Below are 16,438 nucleotides of genomic sequence, written 5' to 3'. Positions count from 1 at the left end.
ATGGGCTAAAAAAATAAATAACTCTCTAAATTGAACAGAATTCATAGTCTGTCTCATCAATGTAACCATGAAATGTCCAGGAAAGAATTTAAAATTATTAAATGTAAAAGAAACATGAAAAAAAATGTCCCATTGTGAACAGAAAGTACCATCAATGCAAAATGACCCCAGGATTAATCAGGCCCTGGATTTAGCTTAGGAGTATTAAAGCAGCTATTATGGCCATGCTTTAAGGGTGGGAAGGAAAAAATGTAATGTTTCATAATGAAAAATTATTGCGATAAAAAACTCAGAGTAAATCTTAGCTGAGACATTAAAACTATTTTAAAAAACAAATACAAATTCTAAAACTGGAAAATATACTAAATTTTTTAAAAATTACTATATGAGATTGACAGCAGATTGGAAATGACAGAAGAGTCAATGATCTTGAGGACAGAGCAATAGAAATGATCTAATATAAAGAATAGAGAAGAAAAACACAATTTAAAAAACAATGAATAGAACACTGGGGATCTGAAATATTATGTAAAAAGGTCCAATTCATATAATTAGAACTCCAGATGGAAAAGAAAGGATGGAACAAAAAATATTGGAAAGAATAATAGTCAAAATGCTTCAAATTCAGTGAAAGACAAATTTAGAGACTCGAGGTTCAGCAAGACCCAGGGAGAGCAAATAATAACAAAAACACATCTAGGAGGACTTCTGCTTCCAGAAAAATGGAGATGGTTTTCCCCTATTCTTCCTACTAAATACAACTAGAAACATTGGATATTATACAGAGGGTGACCAAAAAAAAATGTATACATATTTTAAGAAAGGAAAAAACTGTATTAAAATTGTAGGCCTTTTGAGCTTCCTTTGTGCTCAGCCCGCTCCAAACTCTTTGGAGTGTACTTTCTCTTCTAATAATGGCCCTTGAGNATAGATAAGGAGACTTGTATTCATGGGGTCCTTGAAATGCAGAGTCCTTGATGTATCTATCACCAGCCTCCTTCACAGAGAATTGAGATCAAAGCACTCTCTGCAATGGTGGATTGTCACAGCTCAAAGGAGCCAGCCAGGCCACCTACTAGAAACCCTCACTGTTCAGATAGAGAAAATGAAGCTCAAAGGTAAAGAACGTGCCTGGCTGACTTCAACTTTTCTAGTCCTGAGAGTCTTTGTGACAATAACACCATAAGAGGGGAACAAAGCTATAGAAGCGAAGTTTTAGTATGCTATTAAAACTAAGTTGGTATTAATTCAAACTAGATTGTCATAAATTTAGATGTTAATTTTACTCCCCAGAGTAACCACTAAGGAAATAACTAAAAATATACAGTTAAAGAAATGAGATGGGAATTGAAATGGTACACGAGAAAGAAGTTAAACGCAAAAGAAGGCAATATAGAAGAATTGAGGGACAAAAAAGGAATAAGATATACAGAAAGCAAAGAGACTTAATTACCTCCTTAAAGACCCAATATCTCCCAATATGGTCACGTTCTGAGACCTTGGGGGTGAGGACTTCAACATATAAATTTGAAGGGACACAGTTCAGTCCATAACAACATCCCTTACTAGGTTATTTTTAACACTTACATAAAAAGAAAGCAAATCGAAAAAAGGCACAGTGCTTCCTTGTTAGTAATAATGTTAAATATAAATGGAAAAAACACTTCAATTAAAAAGCAGGGGCTGGTTCAACCAAGGACCAAAAACATACAATGGAGAAAAGAAAGAAAGTTGGAAAGCCATGCGCAAAAGAGTGAAACGAGACCGCTATCTGTCACCATATCCAAAATTAACTCAAAATGGATCAAAGGCCTAAACATAAGACCTGAAACAATCAACTTCATAGAAGAAAGCATAGGTTCTAAACTTATGGACTTTGGGTTCAAAGAAGATTTCACGAATTTGACCTCAAAGGCAAGGGAAGTAAAAGCTAAAATAAATGAATTGGGACTATATCAAACTAAAAAGCTTCTGCACAGCAAAAGAAACCGTCAACAAAACAAAGAGGCAACCAACTAAATGGAAGATATTTGCAAACAACACCTCCGATAAGGGGCTAATATACAAAATATGCATATATAAATAACTCATACAACTCAACAACAAAAACAAACNCACACATGCTGCCTTGGGACCAGTGTCACCACTCCACACTCTGGGATGGCTGGAATCAAGCAACATATATTTCCTAATACATGCACACGGTAAGCAATAACAGACAATGTTGTCCTCATGGAACATTCTAGAAGAAGTGAGTTGACATAGCAATGACTATGATGCCTTAAAAAAGTTATTGACTGGGTATTGGGAATTGGGTGTTGAAGGCTGCTCTCTTGGAGGAGGTGAACTGCAATCTGAGAAGTGAAAACAAGAAAGAAATGCCAAGGGAAGGTCTGGGGAAACACTTCCCCAGGAGCTTATTCTAGGTGGCAAGTGCCATCACGTGCATTCCTCTCAGGGACACAGACAAGAAGACTGGTCTGCAAGGACATGAGTGTGTCCCCACAGCACTCTCCACTCTCCTCAAGTGGACTACAGTTCATAAGGTGCTTATTCACAGACGGAACCCAAATTCTTCTGAATAAATGTGGAGACAACCCGAAAGTATATCCATGGTTCTTACTTGTGAAAATGACTTACAGCTGCCAAATTTCAGGGGGCACGCATGGGCATCCATTGGGAAGTCCTCAAGCTGCATTGGGCACTCCGCAGAGATGGTCAAGCTGAAAAAGACGAGATGAAGACCTTTAAGATTCTCAGTAACACTGGTTATTTATCGCGCAGCCACCATGCCCCAGAAAGCCATAAGAAGTGAGTCATTCATTGCTTTAATTACTATCTTTGATGAAATTGTTCAAACTGTCCCACCAAATGACATAGGTTTGCTTTGTACATGAATATTATTTAGAAATAAGGCTTCAGCGAAATCTGCCCCGGGGTTCTGTGTGTGTCTATCCGTACATTACCACTTGCAAAGCAATTCAAGACACCTTTCAAAATAATTTATTCTTGGTTTCCCATCCCTTACCCAGAGTAATCTATAATAAAAACCTTCCCTTGACAAGGCTGAAAACATTTGCATTTTCTAAAATAGTTTATAAGCTCAAAAAAATCTAAATATGGAATAAATGTACCATTCAAACTGTGGCCAGAAGTTGGTGTAATTATTGTGTACGGGGCTGCTGTCATAACCAGTGAAGTAGGTGAAACTGTGTTATGATTGCAATCTTTTGGTACAACCTAATTACTGTATTTAATCCAAGTGTGGTCTTCCAAATAATCGTGCCACCATCCACGACGACTGTCACCAACAACTAAAACAGCCATGATTGTGACAGCAGCCGTGTCTACGCCCAGCAGACGCCATGCTAAGTGCTTCACCCACATGAACGCATCTAATCAGAATAGCATGATGAGAGATTTGTTGCTATTATAGGACCGTGATGTACAGCTATCAAGGGATCAGAATAAGCATGAGATTTATTAAGCCGTGGAGCCACGATTGGAGCCCAGGCTGTCCAGCCCACCATGCAGTGGCCACCTCACATCGTGTGGTTGTGGGTTCTGTGCACATACAAAGTTGTCACACTGTGGCACCTCTATTTCTCCACAGACGTTCCTGACTAGGTTGTAACTCCAAATTTCATTAATAAGGTCATCTTCTGTTTCTTATTCCATTATTTAAAACACAATGAAAATACATAAAATGAAATCAAATGATAAAACGTTCACCTTTCAAGAGATAATGCAATGTGCAACCCTTCTCTGTTACACTGAGTCTAGATCTTGTTTATGTGCCCAGAGATCTTTCTGCCCAGATTTTTTCTACATATAGATACATTTTCTTTTTGATTGTGGAATATAAAATTCAGCTTTTGTATTTCTAATATTAGAGTGGGGTATTTCCCACATTAAAATCTCTAATGACCATGACTTTGAAACATGGAAATTTTAATTCTAGCATGCAGATGTGTGTATGTCTAATACACAGAGGGTGCCAAAAAATGTACACACATTTGAAGAAAGGAAAAAACTGTATTAAAATTGTAATACTCAATATATACCAATAACAAAACATGAATACAAGTCTCATTTGACTTCTGTAATTATAAGAGGTGCTCAAAGTGGTTACCATCAGTGTAATTTTAATATCTTTTTTTCCTTTCTTAAAATGTGTATACATTTTTTTACACTCTCTGTATATGTATATCTATATACATGTGTATGTATATTAAACCTGTTAGCTATGAACTTTTAGGTTATTTTACATGATAAATAATTTTCAGTGAATATCTTCAAGAATAAACTATGTTATAAAAAACCCTCTATTATTAGAGACCATAAATGGGTACGGTCAATAAAGATTCACTTATTAAAATTAAGAAAATTAGGACTTACAAAACACAGCCTGTGAGGAAGGCATTCATGCAACACAAGGGAAAATAATATTACTTTATCTGGTTGTTAGTAAACTTAAGAAAAAAATGTTTAAGTAAAGTGATAGTGGGACCAAGAAGTTAAGCAATTCAAATGTGCACTCAAGAGAAAAATCACAAGTTCAGAAAGTCTAGAATTTCCTTCAGAAGCAATTTTAGTAGGGAAATAGGATGTATACATAAAGCTAGGATGCCAGGTACAAAGAGATAAATGTGAAAATACTCACATGGCACAGCCATGGTGGGGGAGCTTAGAGGAGGATGCCCTGACCCCCAGAGTTGGCCTGCGTCCTCTGTTCTAATAGCTCATGGACCTCAGTAAGGAAGCCTCTAGGCTCAGTAAGCGGGAGTGCTGAGAGGTGGGGTGCCGGGGGTGCATCAGGTACCCTAACCGTCCCAGCTCAGCCACAGGTCAGCACTTGAAGACCAGCCCAACAATGCCCCCAACAATGCTGAACTTTATGGACCCACTCCAATTATCAGGGGGATGTGGAGATGGTAGAACCTTCTCTAGACATGGCCTTGTCTGCCCGCCCCCTGAAAACACTCTATTGCCCACTGGGTCTGGAGGCTGCCTTGAAGCCAGATCACTTGGCTGAATTCTAGACAATGTGGAGAATCAGGGCTCACTCCTCTGCCCCGCGTCAGGCCTCAGGGCCACCAGGGGCACTGCCACCTGCACGTCTGTTGCTTGCCCCTATCTGTCAGAGAAGACCCCCTCAGGGTGACTTGCCTCCCACCTAGGCACTCTGCCTGGTCCTCGCATTTTCTCCTTTTCCTCATTCCCTCCTCCTTCCTTGGACAACACCATGTGTTCACACAAGAGAGATGAGACGCCTTCCATTCTGACACGATGGTCTCAGCTCTTATTAAAGATAACATCGCTGGGCCAGCCAAGTGGCGCATTGGTTAAGAGCTGGCTTGGGACGCCAGAGGGCCCCGGTTCGGANCATATTCAAGGACGAGCCATTGGTGAGTTTTCCGATTTTCTGTTTTCCTTATACATCCCAGACTTGGAGCTGAAGAAGCTGGCAACCTGGGAATGCCAATGGGCATAGACAAAAAACAGGAACAACAACAAGAGAAACCTGTGCTCTCTCTAGCCTAAGGACCAGAAAAAGGTCAGCCTATCGAGACTGAAAACTTTTAGACAATACCTGTTCTACTCCAGTTAAATGCTACAGATAACCTGTGGCTGTATCCCAGGCAAAGAAAGTGGAGACTCTATAGACTTCCATCCTCACAGGATCATACTCTGGATCTTATGACAAACCTCAAAAAATGTAAAATAACTGAAATCATACAGCCAGTGTCCTCTGACTATCATGGAATTAAACTAAAAATCAGTAACATAAAGATGCAGGAAAATCTCCAAATTATGAAAATTAAATAGCACATATCTAAACAAGCCAGGAGTCAAACGGGGACATCTTAAGGAAATTAAAAAATACATTTAAATGTCCATGACAAGAAAAAGCTAAAGGAGTTCATCACCACCAAACCAGTAACATGAAAGGTTAAAGGAAAGGTTAAAGGGACTTCTTTAAAATTAAGAAAAACTAAAAATATGAATAATAAAATGGCAATAACTACATATCTATCAACAATTACTTTCAATGTAATTGGGTTAAATGCTCCAATCAGAAGACATAGAGTGGCTGAAAGGATAAGAAAATAAGACCCATGCATATGCTGCCTATAAGAGGCTCACTTCAGATTGAAAGACACACACAGCCTGAAAGTAAAGGGATGGAAAAAGATATTTCATGAAAATGGAAACAAACAAACAAAAAAGCTGTGGTAGCAATACTTATACCAGACAAAATAGACTTAAAAACAAAGGCTATAAAAGAGACAAAGTAGGACCCAGTAATCCCACTTCTGGGTATTTTATCCAAAGAAACCCAAAACACTAATTCAAAAAGCATATGCATCCCTATGTTCATTGCAACATTATTTACAACAGCCAAGATATGGAGGCAACTTGGGTGTCTGTTGATGGATGAATAGATAAAGAAGAGGTGGTACATAGATAAAATGGAATATTACTCAGCTGTAAAAGTGAATGAAATCTTGTCATCTGCACCACCATGGATGGAACTAGAGGTACTGTGCCGAGTGGAGTAAATCAGACAGAGAAAGACAGATACAATATGCTTTCACTTATATGTGGAATCTAAAGAATAAAATAAATGAACAAACTAAACAGAAACAATCTCATAGATACAGAGAACATTTTGATGGTTGCCAGATGGGAAGGGTGTTGGGGGGCTGGGTGAAAGAGGGGAAGGGATTTACAAGTACAAACTGGTAGTTACAAAATAGTCATGGGGCTGTATAGTATGGCGAATACAGTCAGTAGTATTGTAATAACTATGTATGGTGTCAGATGGGTACTAGATTTATTGAGGTGATGACTATAAGTTATATACATGTCTAGTCACATATGTTTTACACTGGAAACTAATATAATATTGAATGTCAACTGTAATTGAAGAATACAAAATGGTTTAAAAAATAAAAATACATTTAACTGAGTAAAAAGGAAAATAAAACATATCAAAATTTTAACAATGTAGCTAGAGTAGTGTTAGAGGGAAATTTAAGGCACTAAATGCATACATTAAAAGACATCACCTGGGCCGGCCGAGTGGCATGATGGTTAAGAGCTGGCTTGGGATGCCAGAGGTTCCCGGTTCGGATCCCACATATGAGGGCCAGTGACACTGCCCTCTACAGCTAAGATGCTGAACAANAAAAAACTTGAGAATAACCACCCAAAAGGGAAGGAAAAACAGTTTCAAGTCACCTGCATCATCCCATCCTCCAAGGTGGCACTGCTCAGTGCAAGAGAGAAATTCCCAGCTGGAAAGAGTTCCCATCTCTAGGAAAGTAAAAGCGGGTTGAGCAATCAGTGTCCCCAGACATTCAGGGCACTGTGAGGAGAGGAGGTCCCGCTTCCATTACACCCAACTGAGACTGGCAGTTGAAACGTACAGACAGCTGGGAGCAAAGATGAAAAGCAGGAGCCACCAGTATCAGCCACACAGCAGGAGTGACCACTGTTCGCAGTGATCTGCTCTGCAGACCAAGCCAGCAGATGTCATCCCTGAAGAAACCCAAGACCAGCACACCCTCCATGGAACCCATGCAGGTTTGCCCAGCTTTTGTCCCACAGGTATTTCACTGACACCAGCTGCCAGAGTCCCTCCCGGCTTTTCCCCCCTGTGTCCGTGCCAGAGCTCAGGCACCAAACCAGCAGCCAGGCTCTGTGGCTGCACAGGTGCGAGCCTAAGGCCTGCAGCTGACATCTTTCACCGAGCATGCGCTCAAAGCTAGACCCTCCAGCTGTGTGCCAGCATGCCCCCCGCAAGACTCTGCCACCAGTTTCCAATGCTGTGCACCCATGGCATGATCCGTAGTGCACACAGACACCCCTGCAGCTGCCAGTGGGCTCACAGTTGCCTCCAGCCTTGCTATTTGTCCTGATCTCAACCACTACATATGTGTGTGCAAGTGACCCCTGCCATTCCACAGACACAGGCACACTGCCAGCGCCAGCCACCATTGCAAGAGTAAGTCCTGTAAATGTAAATGGACTGAATGTCCACTCAAAGGATACAGAGTGGCTGAATGCATAAAAAACAAGACCCAATTATATACAGCCTACATGAGACTCATGCTAACTTCAATGACACACATAGGCTCAGAGTGAAAGGATGAAAAAAGTTTTTCCATGCAAATAAACACTAAAATAAATCAGGTGTAGTTATACTTATACAAGACAAAATGGACTATAAGCCAAATACTATAACAAGAGACAAAGAAGGTCATTATATAATGATAAGAGAGTTAATTCATCAAGATTATATAACACTCCTAAATATTTATGTACCTGATATTGAAATACCTAAATATATTAAGCAAAGGCTAACAGGTCTAAGGGAGAAATAGACAATACAACAACAGTAGAGGACTTCAATATCCCACTTTCTTCATACACACACACACACACACACACACACACACACACAACAGGACTTTATTTCTCATTGTTTCAGAGGCTGGAAAGTCCAAGATCAAAGCACTGGCACATTCAGTGTCTAGTGAAGGCCCACTTCCCAGAAAGTTGTCTTTTTGACTTTTTGTCAACCTCATGTGGTAGAAGGGCCAATATCCCACTTTCAACAGTGTATAGATCATCCAGCAAGAAAATAAATATGGGAAGGTTGGACTATAACAACGCTTTAGATCAAAATGGACCTAACAGACATATACAAAACATTCCACCCAATAGCAGCAGAATGCACAATTTTCTCAAGCGCACACAGTACATTCTCTGCAATAGATCAGATAAGACACAAAAAGTCTCAGCAAATTTAAGCAGATTGAAATCATACCAAGTGTCTTTTCTGACCACAGTGATATGAAATTTTAAATCAATAACAGGAAGAAAGCTGGAGACTTCACAAGTATGTAGAAATTAACACACCCTTGAACAACAAAGGAGTCAAAGAAGAAATCAAAAGGGAAATAAAAAATATATTGAAACAAATGAAAACAAAAATGCAACATACAAAAAAGTATGAGTTTCTGCAAAAGCAGTTCTAAGAGGGAAGCTTATAGATTAAGAAAGAAGAAAAATTTCAAATAAACATCCTAACTTCACACCTCAAGGAATAAGAAAGAGGAACAAACTAAATCCATAGTTAGTAGAAGAACGGAATAACAAAGGGAAGAACAGAAATTTTTAAAAGACAGACCAGAAAAACAAGAAGAGATTAATGAGACTAAGAGCTGTATTTTTGAAAAGATAAACAAAATTGGCAAACCTTTAGCTAGACTAAGAGAGAGAGATGGGGGGTGGGAGGAGAGAAAGAAAAGAGAGAGAGAGAGAGAGAGAGAGAGAGAGAGAGAGAGAGAGAGAGGAGGCTCAAATAAAAAAATCAGAAATTAAATAGGAGACATTACAACTAATACCACAAAAATATAAAAAGTGATAGAGACTACTATGAACAACCATATGTCAACAAATTGGATAGCCTTGAAGAAACGGACAAATTCCTAGAAACATAAAACCTACCAAGACAATCAGGAAAAAACAGAAAATCTGAACAGATGAATAATGTGTAAGGAGATTGAATCAGTAATCAGAAACCTCCCAACTCAAAAAACAAACTCATAGACACATACAATAGAATGGTGGTTACCAGTGGGGAAGGGGTGTGGGGAGTAATGAAGAGAGGAGAAGGGGTCGCATATAGGGTGACAGATGGAAACTAGACTTGAGGTGGTGAGCACACAATGGAGTATACAGATGTTGTACTATAATACTGTACACCTGAAATTTATATAATGTAATTAACCAATGTGACCCTAATAAATTTAGTAATAATAAACAAAAGCCTCCCAACAAAGAAAAGTCCAGAATCAGATGGTTTCACTGATAAAATGTACCAAAAATTAAAAGTACCAATTCTTCTCAAACTCTTCCAAAAAACTGAAGAGAAGACAACACTCCCCAAACCATTTTATGAGGCCAGCATTATCCTGATACCAAAATCAGATAAAGACGCTATAAGAAAATAAACTACAGAACAATATCCCTGTTGAATTTAGATGCAAAAATTTATAACAATATTAGGAAACCAAATTCAACAGCATATTAAAAGGATCATACACCATGATTGAGNCTCCATACTGATTTCCATAATGGCTGCACCAATCTGCAGTCCCACCAACAGTGCACCAGGGTTCCCTTTTCTCCACAGCCTCGCCAGTACTTGTTGTTTGTTGATTTATTGATGATAGCCATTCTGACCGGAACATTATTATTTTTTATATATTAAACAAAACATATTTTGTCTTAACGACTCAGAGCCTTTCAAATGATGATACCACATCTTTTTTTTGGGGGGGGGGGCTAACAGAAAGGGAGGTGATGAAGCATGGGGTGCATGGGGAGCAAGTAGACGACCCTGGGTGTACTAAGTGATGCTGGAAGGACTGAGTCGAGGGCACCCCGCCTGAGCCGGGGCTTCTTTGTCTACACTCAGAGACTCAAAGTGATTCTCTACCTAGAGCTGCCAATCAATTTCAATTTCCTCTCAATTTCCATGATTGTGGTCTGACCCTGAATCTCTTCTTTCCACTTCACATTTCAGAATGCTTTTTCCTATGATGGCAGCTCACTTGGTGACAGGCTGTCATTTCCACTATGTAGCCAGACAAATACTCTGTAACTACCTGGAATTTCTGTGACTCAGGAAAGGTTTTGCGCGTTATCGTTTAAATTACTGAGCTCAAGGCTACCAGTGCCCAAGAGTCATCAACTTACAAAAGGTGCATTTTTCTTAAATGCACTATAAAGACTTTCCATGGGTCATCCGTGTCCCCAGTACACAGTGGATGCCCGCCCTACAAGTGGCACTGATGTTTAACCCACGGTTTTTTCAAATATGTTTAAATTGATGAAGGAAAGGTGCAAATGGGGGGAAGTGATGATTAAGTGAGGGCTGAGAGATGGAGGGGTGGGAGGCAGCCACACTGACCGAGGGTCAGGTCTGCTCCTGGTGCTTAGTTATTTAAATGAACACACAGGGAGGTGAGCCCCCAGGGATCTTCTGCTTTACATCCGGACCCCCTCCCCCCTTAATAACAGATTTTCAGTGGGGAGATGACGACCGACTGACCCCCACACTTAGCTCCTGCTCCAGGGCTGAATCCTCAGGGCCCATACCTCACAAGCTCCGTCTGCACCCAGCAGACAAAAAGCTGAGCGGGAGGGCAAGCACGCCTCCAGGAGTGTTGGGCGTTTGCAGTTAGCCCGGGAGGAAGAGCATAGCTTGTGAGCTCAGAGCGCTGGCACAGCACACTGGCTGCAGGTGCCACACCAGGGGATGCCACCAGGGCCCATCCAGGAAAGACTCCTGCCTGTGTGTCTGCTTCCCCTCCCCAAGCATGAGCACTGGCAGGCGACCGCTCGGTAACCTCCTGCTGACCGGGTCTTAGCTTCTGTGGGCTCAGTACCCAGGGAAAGTCTTTAGTAATGTTGATGCTTATGTCCAACATGCAACATAGAATTTGATTGCATTTTTGTCTGTCTCAGAGACTGCACAGGCTCAACATATTTCAAATGGAATTCAACCTTTTTTTTACCTTTTCAAGAAACTCTGGTGCCCTTCCAGTGTCCCCATTCACTCACTTTTTCAAATCACAATTCCAGGCAATAACACTACTTCCATAAGACAGATCTGAGAACCATTTTTGACACTTTTCATGCGTCACTCCACTTCAATTCTATCAACAATTCTCCCTCCAAAATGACTCTGTCCGTTTCTGTTCCTTCCCGTGGCTTCTGCCTCAGCAGAGTGGCCCCATCCCTTGTCTGGATGTGGCAATCACCCACAATGGCTCCTTGACTCCTGGTTGTTCACAAGGCAGCAGATAAGCTTAAGTCACGGCAGAGGTCCCGTGCATGAAGATGCATTTACTCCCCATGTCAGCCTTTGCTTGTCTCCTTAAAACCCTGGCTCTGGACACCCACGCGTCCCTCCCCTCCCCAGTCCGTGCCACTTTGTCCTTCCGCACTCTGGCCACAGTTGCAAAGCGACCTAGAGGNATAAGAAAAGATGAAATAGTGCCAATTGCAACAAAGTAGATAGATGGATCTTGAGATTATGCTAAGCAAAGTAAGTCAGACAGAAAAATGCAAGAACCATATTACTTCACTCATATGTGAGATATAAAAACTGAGATCAACAAAGGAACAAGACAAAGAAACAAAAACTCATACACACAGACAACAAACAGTTTCGTGGTTACCAGAGGGTAAGAAGGGAGGGGGTGATAGATGAGGGTAAACAGGGTGAAATATATGGTGATGGAAGGAGAACTGACTCTGGGTGGTGAACACACAATGTGATATATAAATGATGTATTGCAGAATTGTGCACTTGAAACCTATGTAATTTTACTAACCAGTGTCACCTGAATAAATTTAATTAAAAAAAAAAAAGCAGGGGCTGGCATGGGCCGGCCGAATGGCGCATTGGTTAGGAGTTGGTTTGGGATGCCAGCTCTGAGCAGCAGGGCCTCGGTTCGGATCTCACATGAGGGCCAGTGACACTGCACCCTCTACAGCTAAGATGGTGAACAACAGCTCAACCTGGAGCTGGGCTGCCGTGAGTCACCGGTGATGGCGTAGGCTGCAGTGGAGCTGGATGGCAGTGGGCATGAGCTTTCGTGAGCTGCGGTGGGCAGCCGTCCAATGGCTGGCGAGTGACTGCCTCACCCAGGAAGACTGCAATGATAATACCAACATGGGCCAGTGAAGCGACGTTCTCCACAACTAGACTGAAGAACAAAAGGACAGCAACTTGTCTGTTTCCCTTGTCCGAGTCCCCAAAGCTGTTACCCTCCCCCAATTCTCAAATAAAATCTTAAAAAAAAAAAAAGCAGGAGCTCGCAGAATCAATAAGGAAATATGAACTAACTTTATACTGCCTATAAGAGACATATTTTAGTTCCCCAAAAATAAATGGTTTGAAAGTGAAAGGATGGGCAAGGGCATTTAAGACAAAATTTGTTACAAGAGACAAGGAAGGACACTATACAATGATAAAAGGCTCAATCCATCAAGAATATAGAGGGGATGAGGGAGAAGGGAAAGGGATTAGAAACATAAATAGGTAACTACAGTATTAACACAGGGATATGAAAGACAGTTCGGGGAATATAATTAATAATGTAAATATTTTGTACGGTGTCAGATGGTCACATGTCTTGTTAGGGAGATCACTTCATGGATGGGGTAGAAACTTGATCACTGCACTGTACACCTGAAGCTGATGTTGTATAATATTGTATGTCAACTATAATTGAATATATATATAGTCATGGGATGTGGAGTACAGTGTGGGGTGTGAAGTCAAGGGAATTGTAATAGATATGTATGATATGGGGGGGGAAGTGGGGCGGTGGATTGGGGGAGGAGGGTTGTCACTTTGAGGGGTAAAAAGTATAACTATTGCACTGTGTTGTACAGCTGAAACTAATTTAAAAATGTGTTTATTTCACAATAAAAAAAGGAAAAAAGAAAAGAATATATAGAAACGATAACGATATATAAACCTCACAATAGAGTCTCAAAAACATATGAGGCAAAAAGCAACCAAACTCAGAGAAAAATAGACAGTTCTATCATAATTAAGACCTCTACATCTCACTTTCAATAGCTAGAAAAACTAGACAGAATAATGACAAGAAAATAGCATTTAAACAACACTGTAACCCAACTAGACCTGCCAGACATATCAGAGAACTCCATTCACCAACAGCAGACACACACACTGTTTGCAGGAGCACATGGAACACTCACCAGGACAGACTATGAGGCCTGACAATTAACTTCATGAACTTGGTGCAACAATGTTGCTAACATTTTTGGACATCAGAGGGATTTTTCATTATTAATTTGTACCAAATGGACAAACAGTGAACCAAGTTTGCTATTTGGAAGTACTGAGAAGGCTGCATGAAAAAGTTAGACAAAAACGACTTGAATTTTTCGCCAACAATTCATGGCTCTTGCATCACGACAATGCACCAGCTCACACAGCACTGCCTGTGAGGGAGTTTTTAGCCAGTAAACAAATAACTGCATTGGAACACCCTCCCTACGCACCTGATCTAGCCCCCAATGCCTTCTTTCTTTACCTGAAGATAAAGGAAATATTGAAAGGAAGACATTTTGATGACATTCAGGACATCAAGGGTAATATGNGGCTCAGGCTATGGACTTTCTAAAATCTCACAAAGGTTCACAAACCCCAAACAAGCAGATCTGGCCTTCGCATTCCCTAACCTCTTGCTAAGCAGCCCCAAGCATGGCACTGGTGTCAGCTGGCCTCAGTTCACAGCTTAGCCTCTCCCAGGGCCCTCCAAGCCCAGCACAAGTGGAGCCATCTGAAGATCACTTTGTAGTTCATACCAGGTGGTACCAGGCACAGCACAGGTAGCAGCTGACTTTGGCCTGCACCAGAGCCCCTCCCAAGAGGCCCCAGAACCAAGACACCTGGTGATCAGCTTCAGAGCACACCAGAGCACCACCCAGCCACCTCCACAAATGACACACCCAAAGGGAAAACTGGGCAGGCACCAGAGAGACCTGCTAAAGCAAATCCTGCTCCATAGGATCAGCCCATGCACAATAGCTCCTCCACTGTACTCACGGCCAGTCCTTACAGCCAGTCAGCCTGAGGGTCAATTCCTCCCACTGACATGCAAACAGCAACTAAGGTCCACCACAACAGGAGGGCACATACAACCCACACAAGGAACACACCGAGCACCTGGTTCAGGTGACCAGGGAGACTGCACCAGGGAGACTGGGCCACAGGACACCTACTACATAAGGCCATTCTACCAAGACCAGAAGACATAGCAGCCCTACCTAATACATAGAAACAAACACAGGAAGGCAGCCAAAATGAGGAAAAAAAGGAATGTCCCAAACGAATGATCAGAACAAAACTCCAAGAAAAGAACTAAACAAAGTGGAGACAAGCAAACTACTAGATGCAGAGTTCAAAACACTGGTTAGAAGGATGCTCAACGATCTCAGGGATAGGAAAGAGACAGGAAACATAAAAATAAACCAGTCGGAAATAAAAAATACAATAACTGAAATGAAGAATACACTAGAAAGAATCAACAGCAGATTAGATGAAGCAGAGGATCAAATCAGCAATTTGGAAGATAAAGTAGCAGAAAACACCCAATCAGAACAGCAAAAAGGAAAAAGAATCCAAAAGTTGAGGAGAGTTTAAGGGGTTTCTGGGACTACATCAGGCACACCAACGTTCGCATCATAGGGGTACCAGAAGNATGTATCACACTTATAGATATCAAATATACTACAAAGCTACAGTAACAAAGCAGTATGGTGCTGACTTAAAAACAGAAACACAGACCAACGGAACAAAATCAAGAATCCAGTAATAAACCCTCACTCACACAGTCAATTATTATTTGACAAAGGATCCAAGAATACTCATTGGGAAAAGGACAGTCTCTTCAATAAATAGTGTTGGGAAAACTGGATAATCATATGTATATGAATGAAATTGGACCCCTATATTACAGCACTCACAGGAATTAACTCAAAATGGATCAAAGATCTGACCACAGAACTCCTAGAAGCAAACATAGGGGAAAAGCTCCTTGACTTTGGTCTTTGTAACTTTCTGACTTTTTTGGATATGGCAATGAAAGCACAAGCAACAAGAGAAAAATTAATATGTGGGACCACATCAAAGTAAAATGCTTGTGCACATCAAAAGAAACAATAATCAAAATGAAAAGGCAATCTATAAAATGGAAGAAAATATTTGCAAATCATACCTCTGACAAGGGGTTATTTTCCAAAATTTATAAAGAACTCATATAACTCAATAGCAAAAAACCAAAAGGAAAAAAAAATTAAAAACCTAACAAACAAAAACAATCTAATTTAAAAAATAAGCAGAGAAACTGAAAAGACATTTTTCCAAAGAAGACTTACAAATGGCCAAGAAGCATATGAAAAGGTGCTCAGCATCACTAATCACAAAAAAATTGCAAGTTAAAACCAGGAGGAGATACCACCTCACACCTGTCAGAATGGCCATCATCAATTAATCAACAGACAACAAGTGCTGGTGAGGATGTGGAAAAAAGGGAACCCTTGTGCATTGCTGGTGGGAATATAAATTGGTATAGCCACTATGGAAAACAGTATGGAGGTTCCTCAAAAAATTAAAACTGGAACCACCTTATTACCCAGCAACTCCACTTTTGTTTATCCAAAGGAAAACAAAATCACTATTATGCAGATATGTTTGCAACCTCATGTTCATTGCAGCATTATTTACAATAGCCAACATACCAAAAAACCTCAGTGTCCATCAATGGATAAAGGAGGTGTGAGACACACAACTCACATTATATACATACTCACACAA

The 16,438-nt window shown here is 40.7% G+C and overlaps 1 protein-coding gene across 4 annotated transcripts in view; it reads right to left on the bottom strand.

Moving 5' to 3' along the window:
- The window catches only part of GABRA5 (gamma-aminobutyric acid type A receptor subunit alpha5), a 71,273-nt gene that overhangs the window by 21,475 nt on the left and 33,360 nt on the right, over nt 1-16,438 (bottom strand). For all 4 annotated transcript variants that reach the window (XM_019628899.1, XM_019628902.1, XM_019628898.1 and 1 more), the window contains one exon: nt 2,641-2,723. In XM_019628899.1, the coding sequence (XP_019484444.1) occupies nt 2,641-2,723 (83 nt within the window). The remainder of the gene's footprint in view (nt 1-2,640; nt 2,724-16,438) is intronic.

The sequence above is a fragment of the Hipposideros armiger genome, unplaced genomic scaffold (genome assembly GCF_001890085.2).
Source record: "Hipposideros armiger isolate ML-2016 unplaced genomic scaffold, ASM189008v1 scaffold_814, whole genome shotgun sequence".
NCBI lineage: Eukaryota > Metazoa > Chordata > Mammalia > Chiroptera > Hipposideridae > Hipposideros > Hipposideros armiger.
Note: the sequence above shows the minus strand (reverse complement) of the source record. Positions and strands in the feature narration are given on the sequence as shown.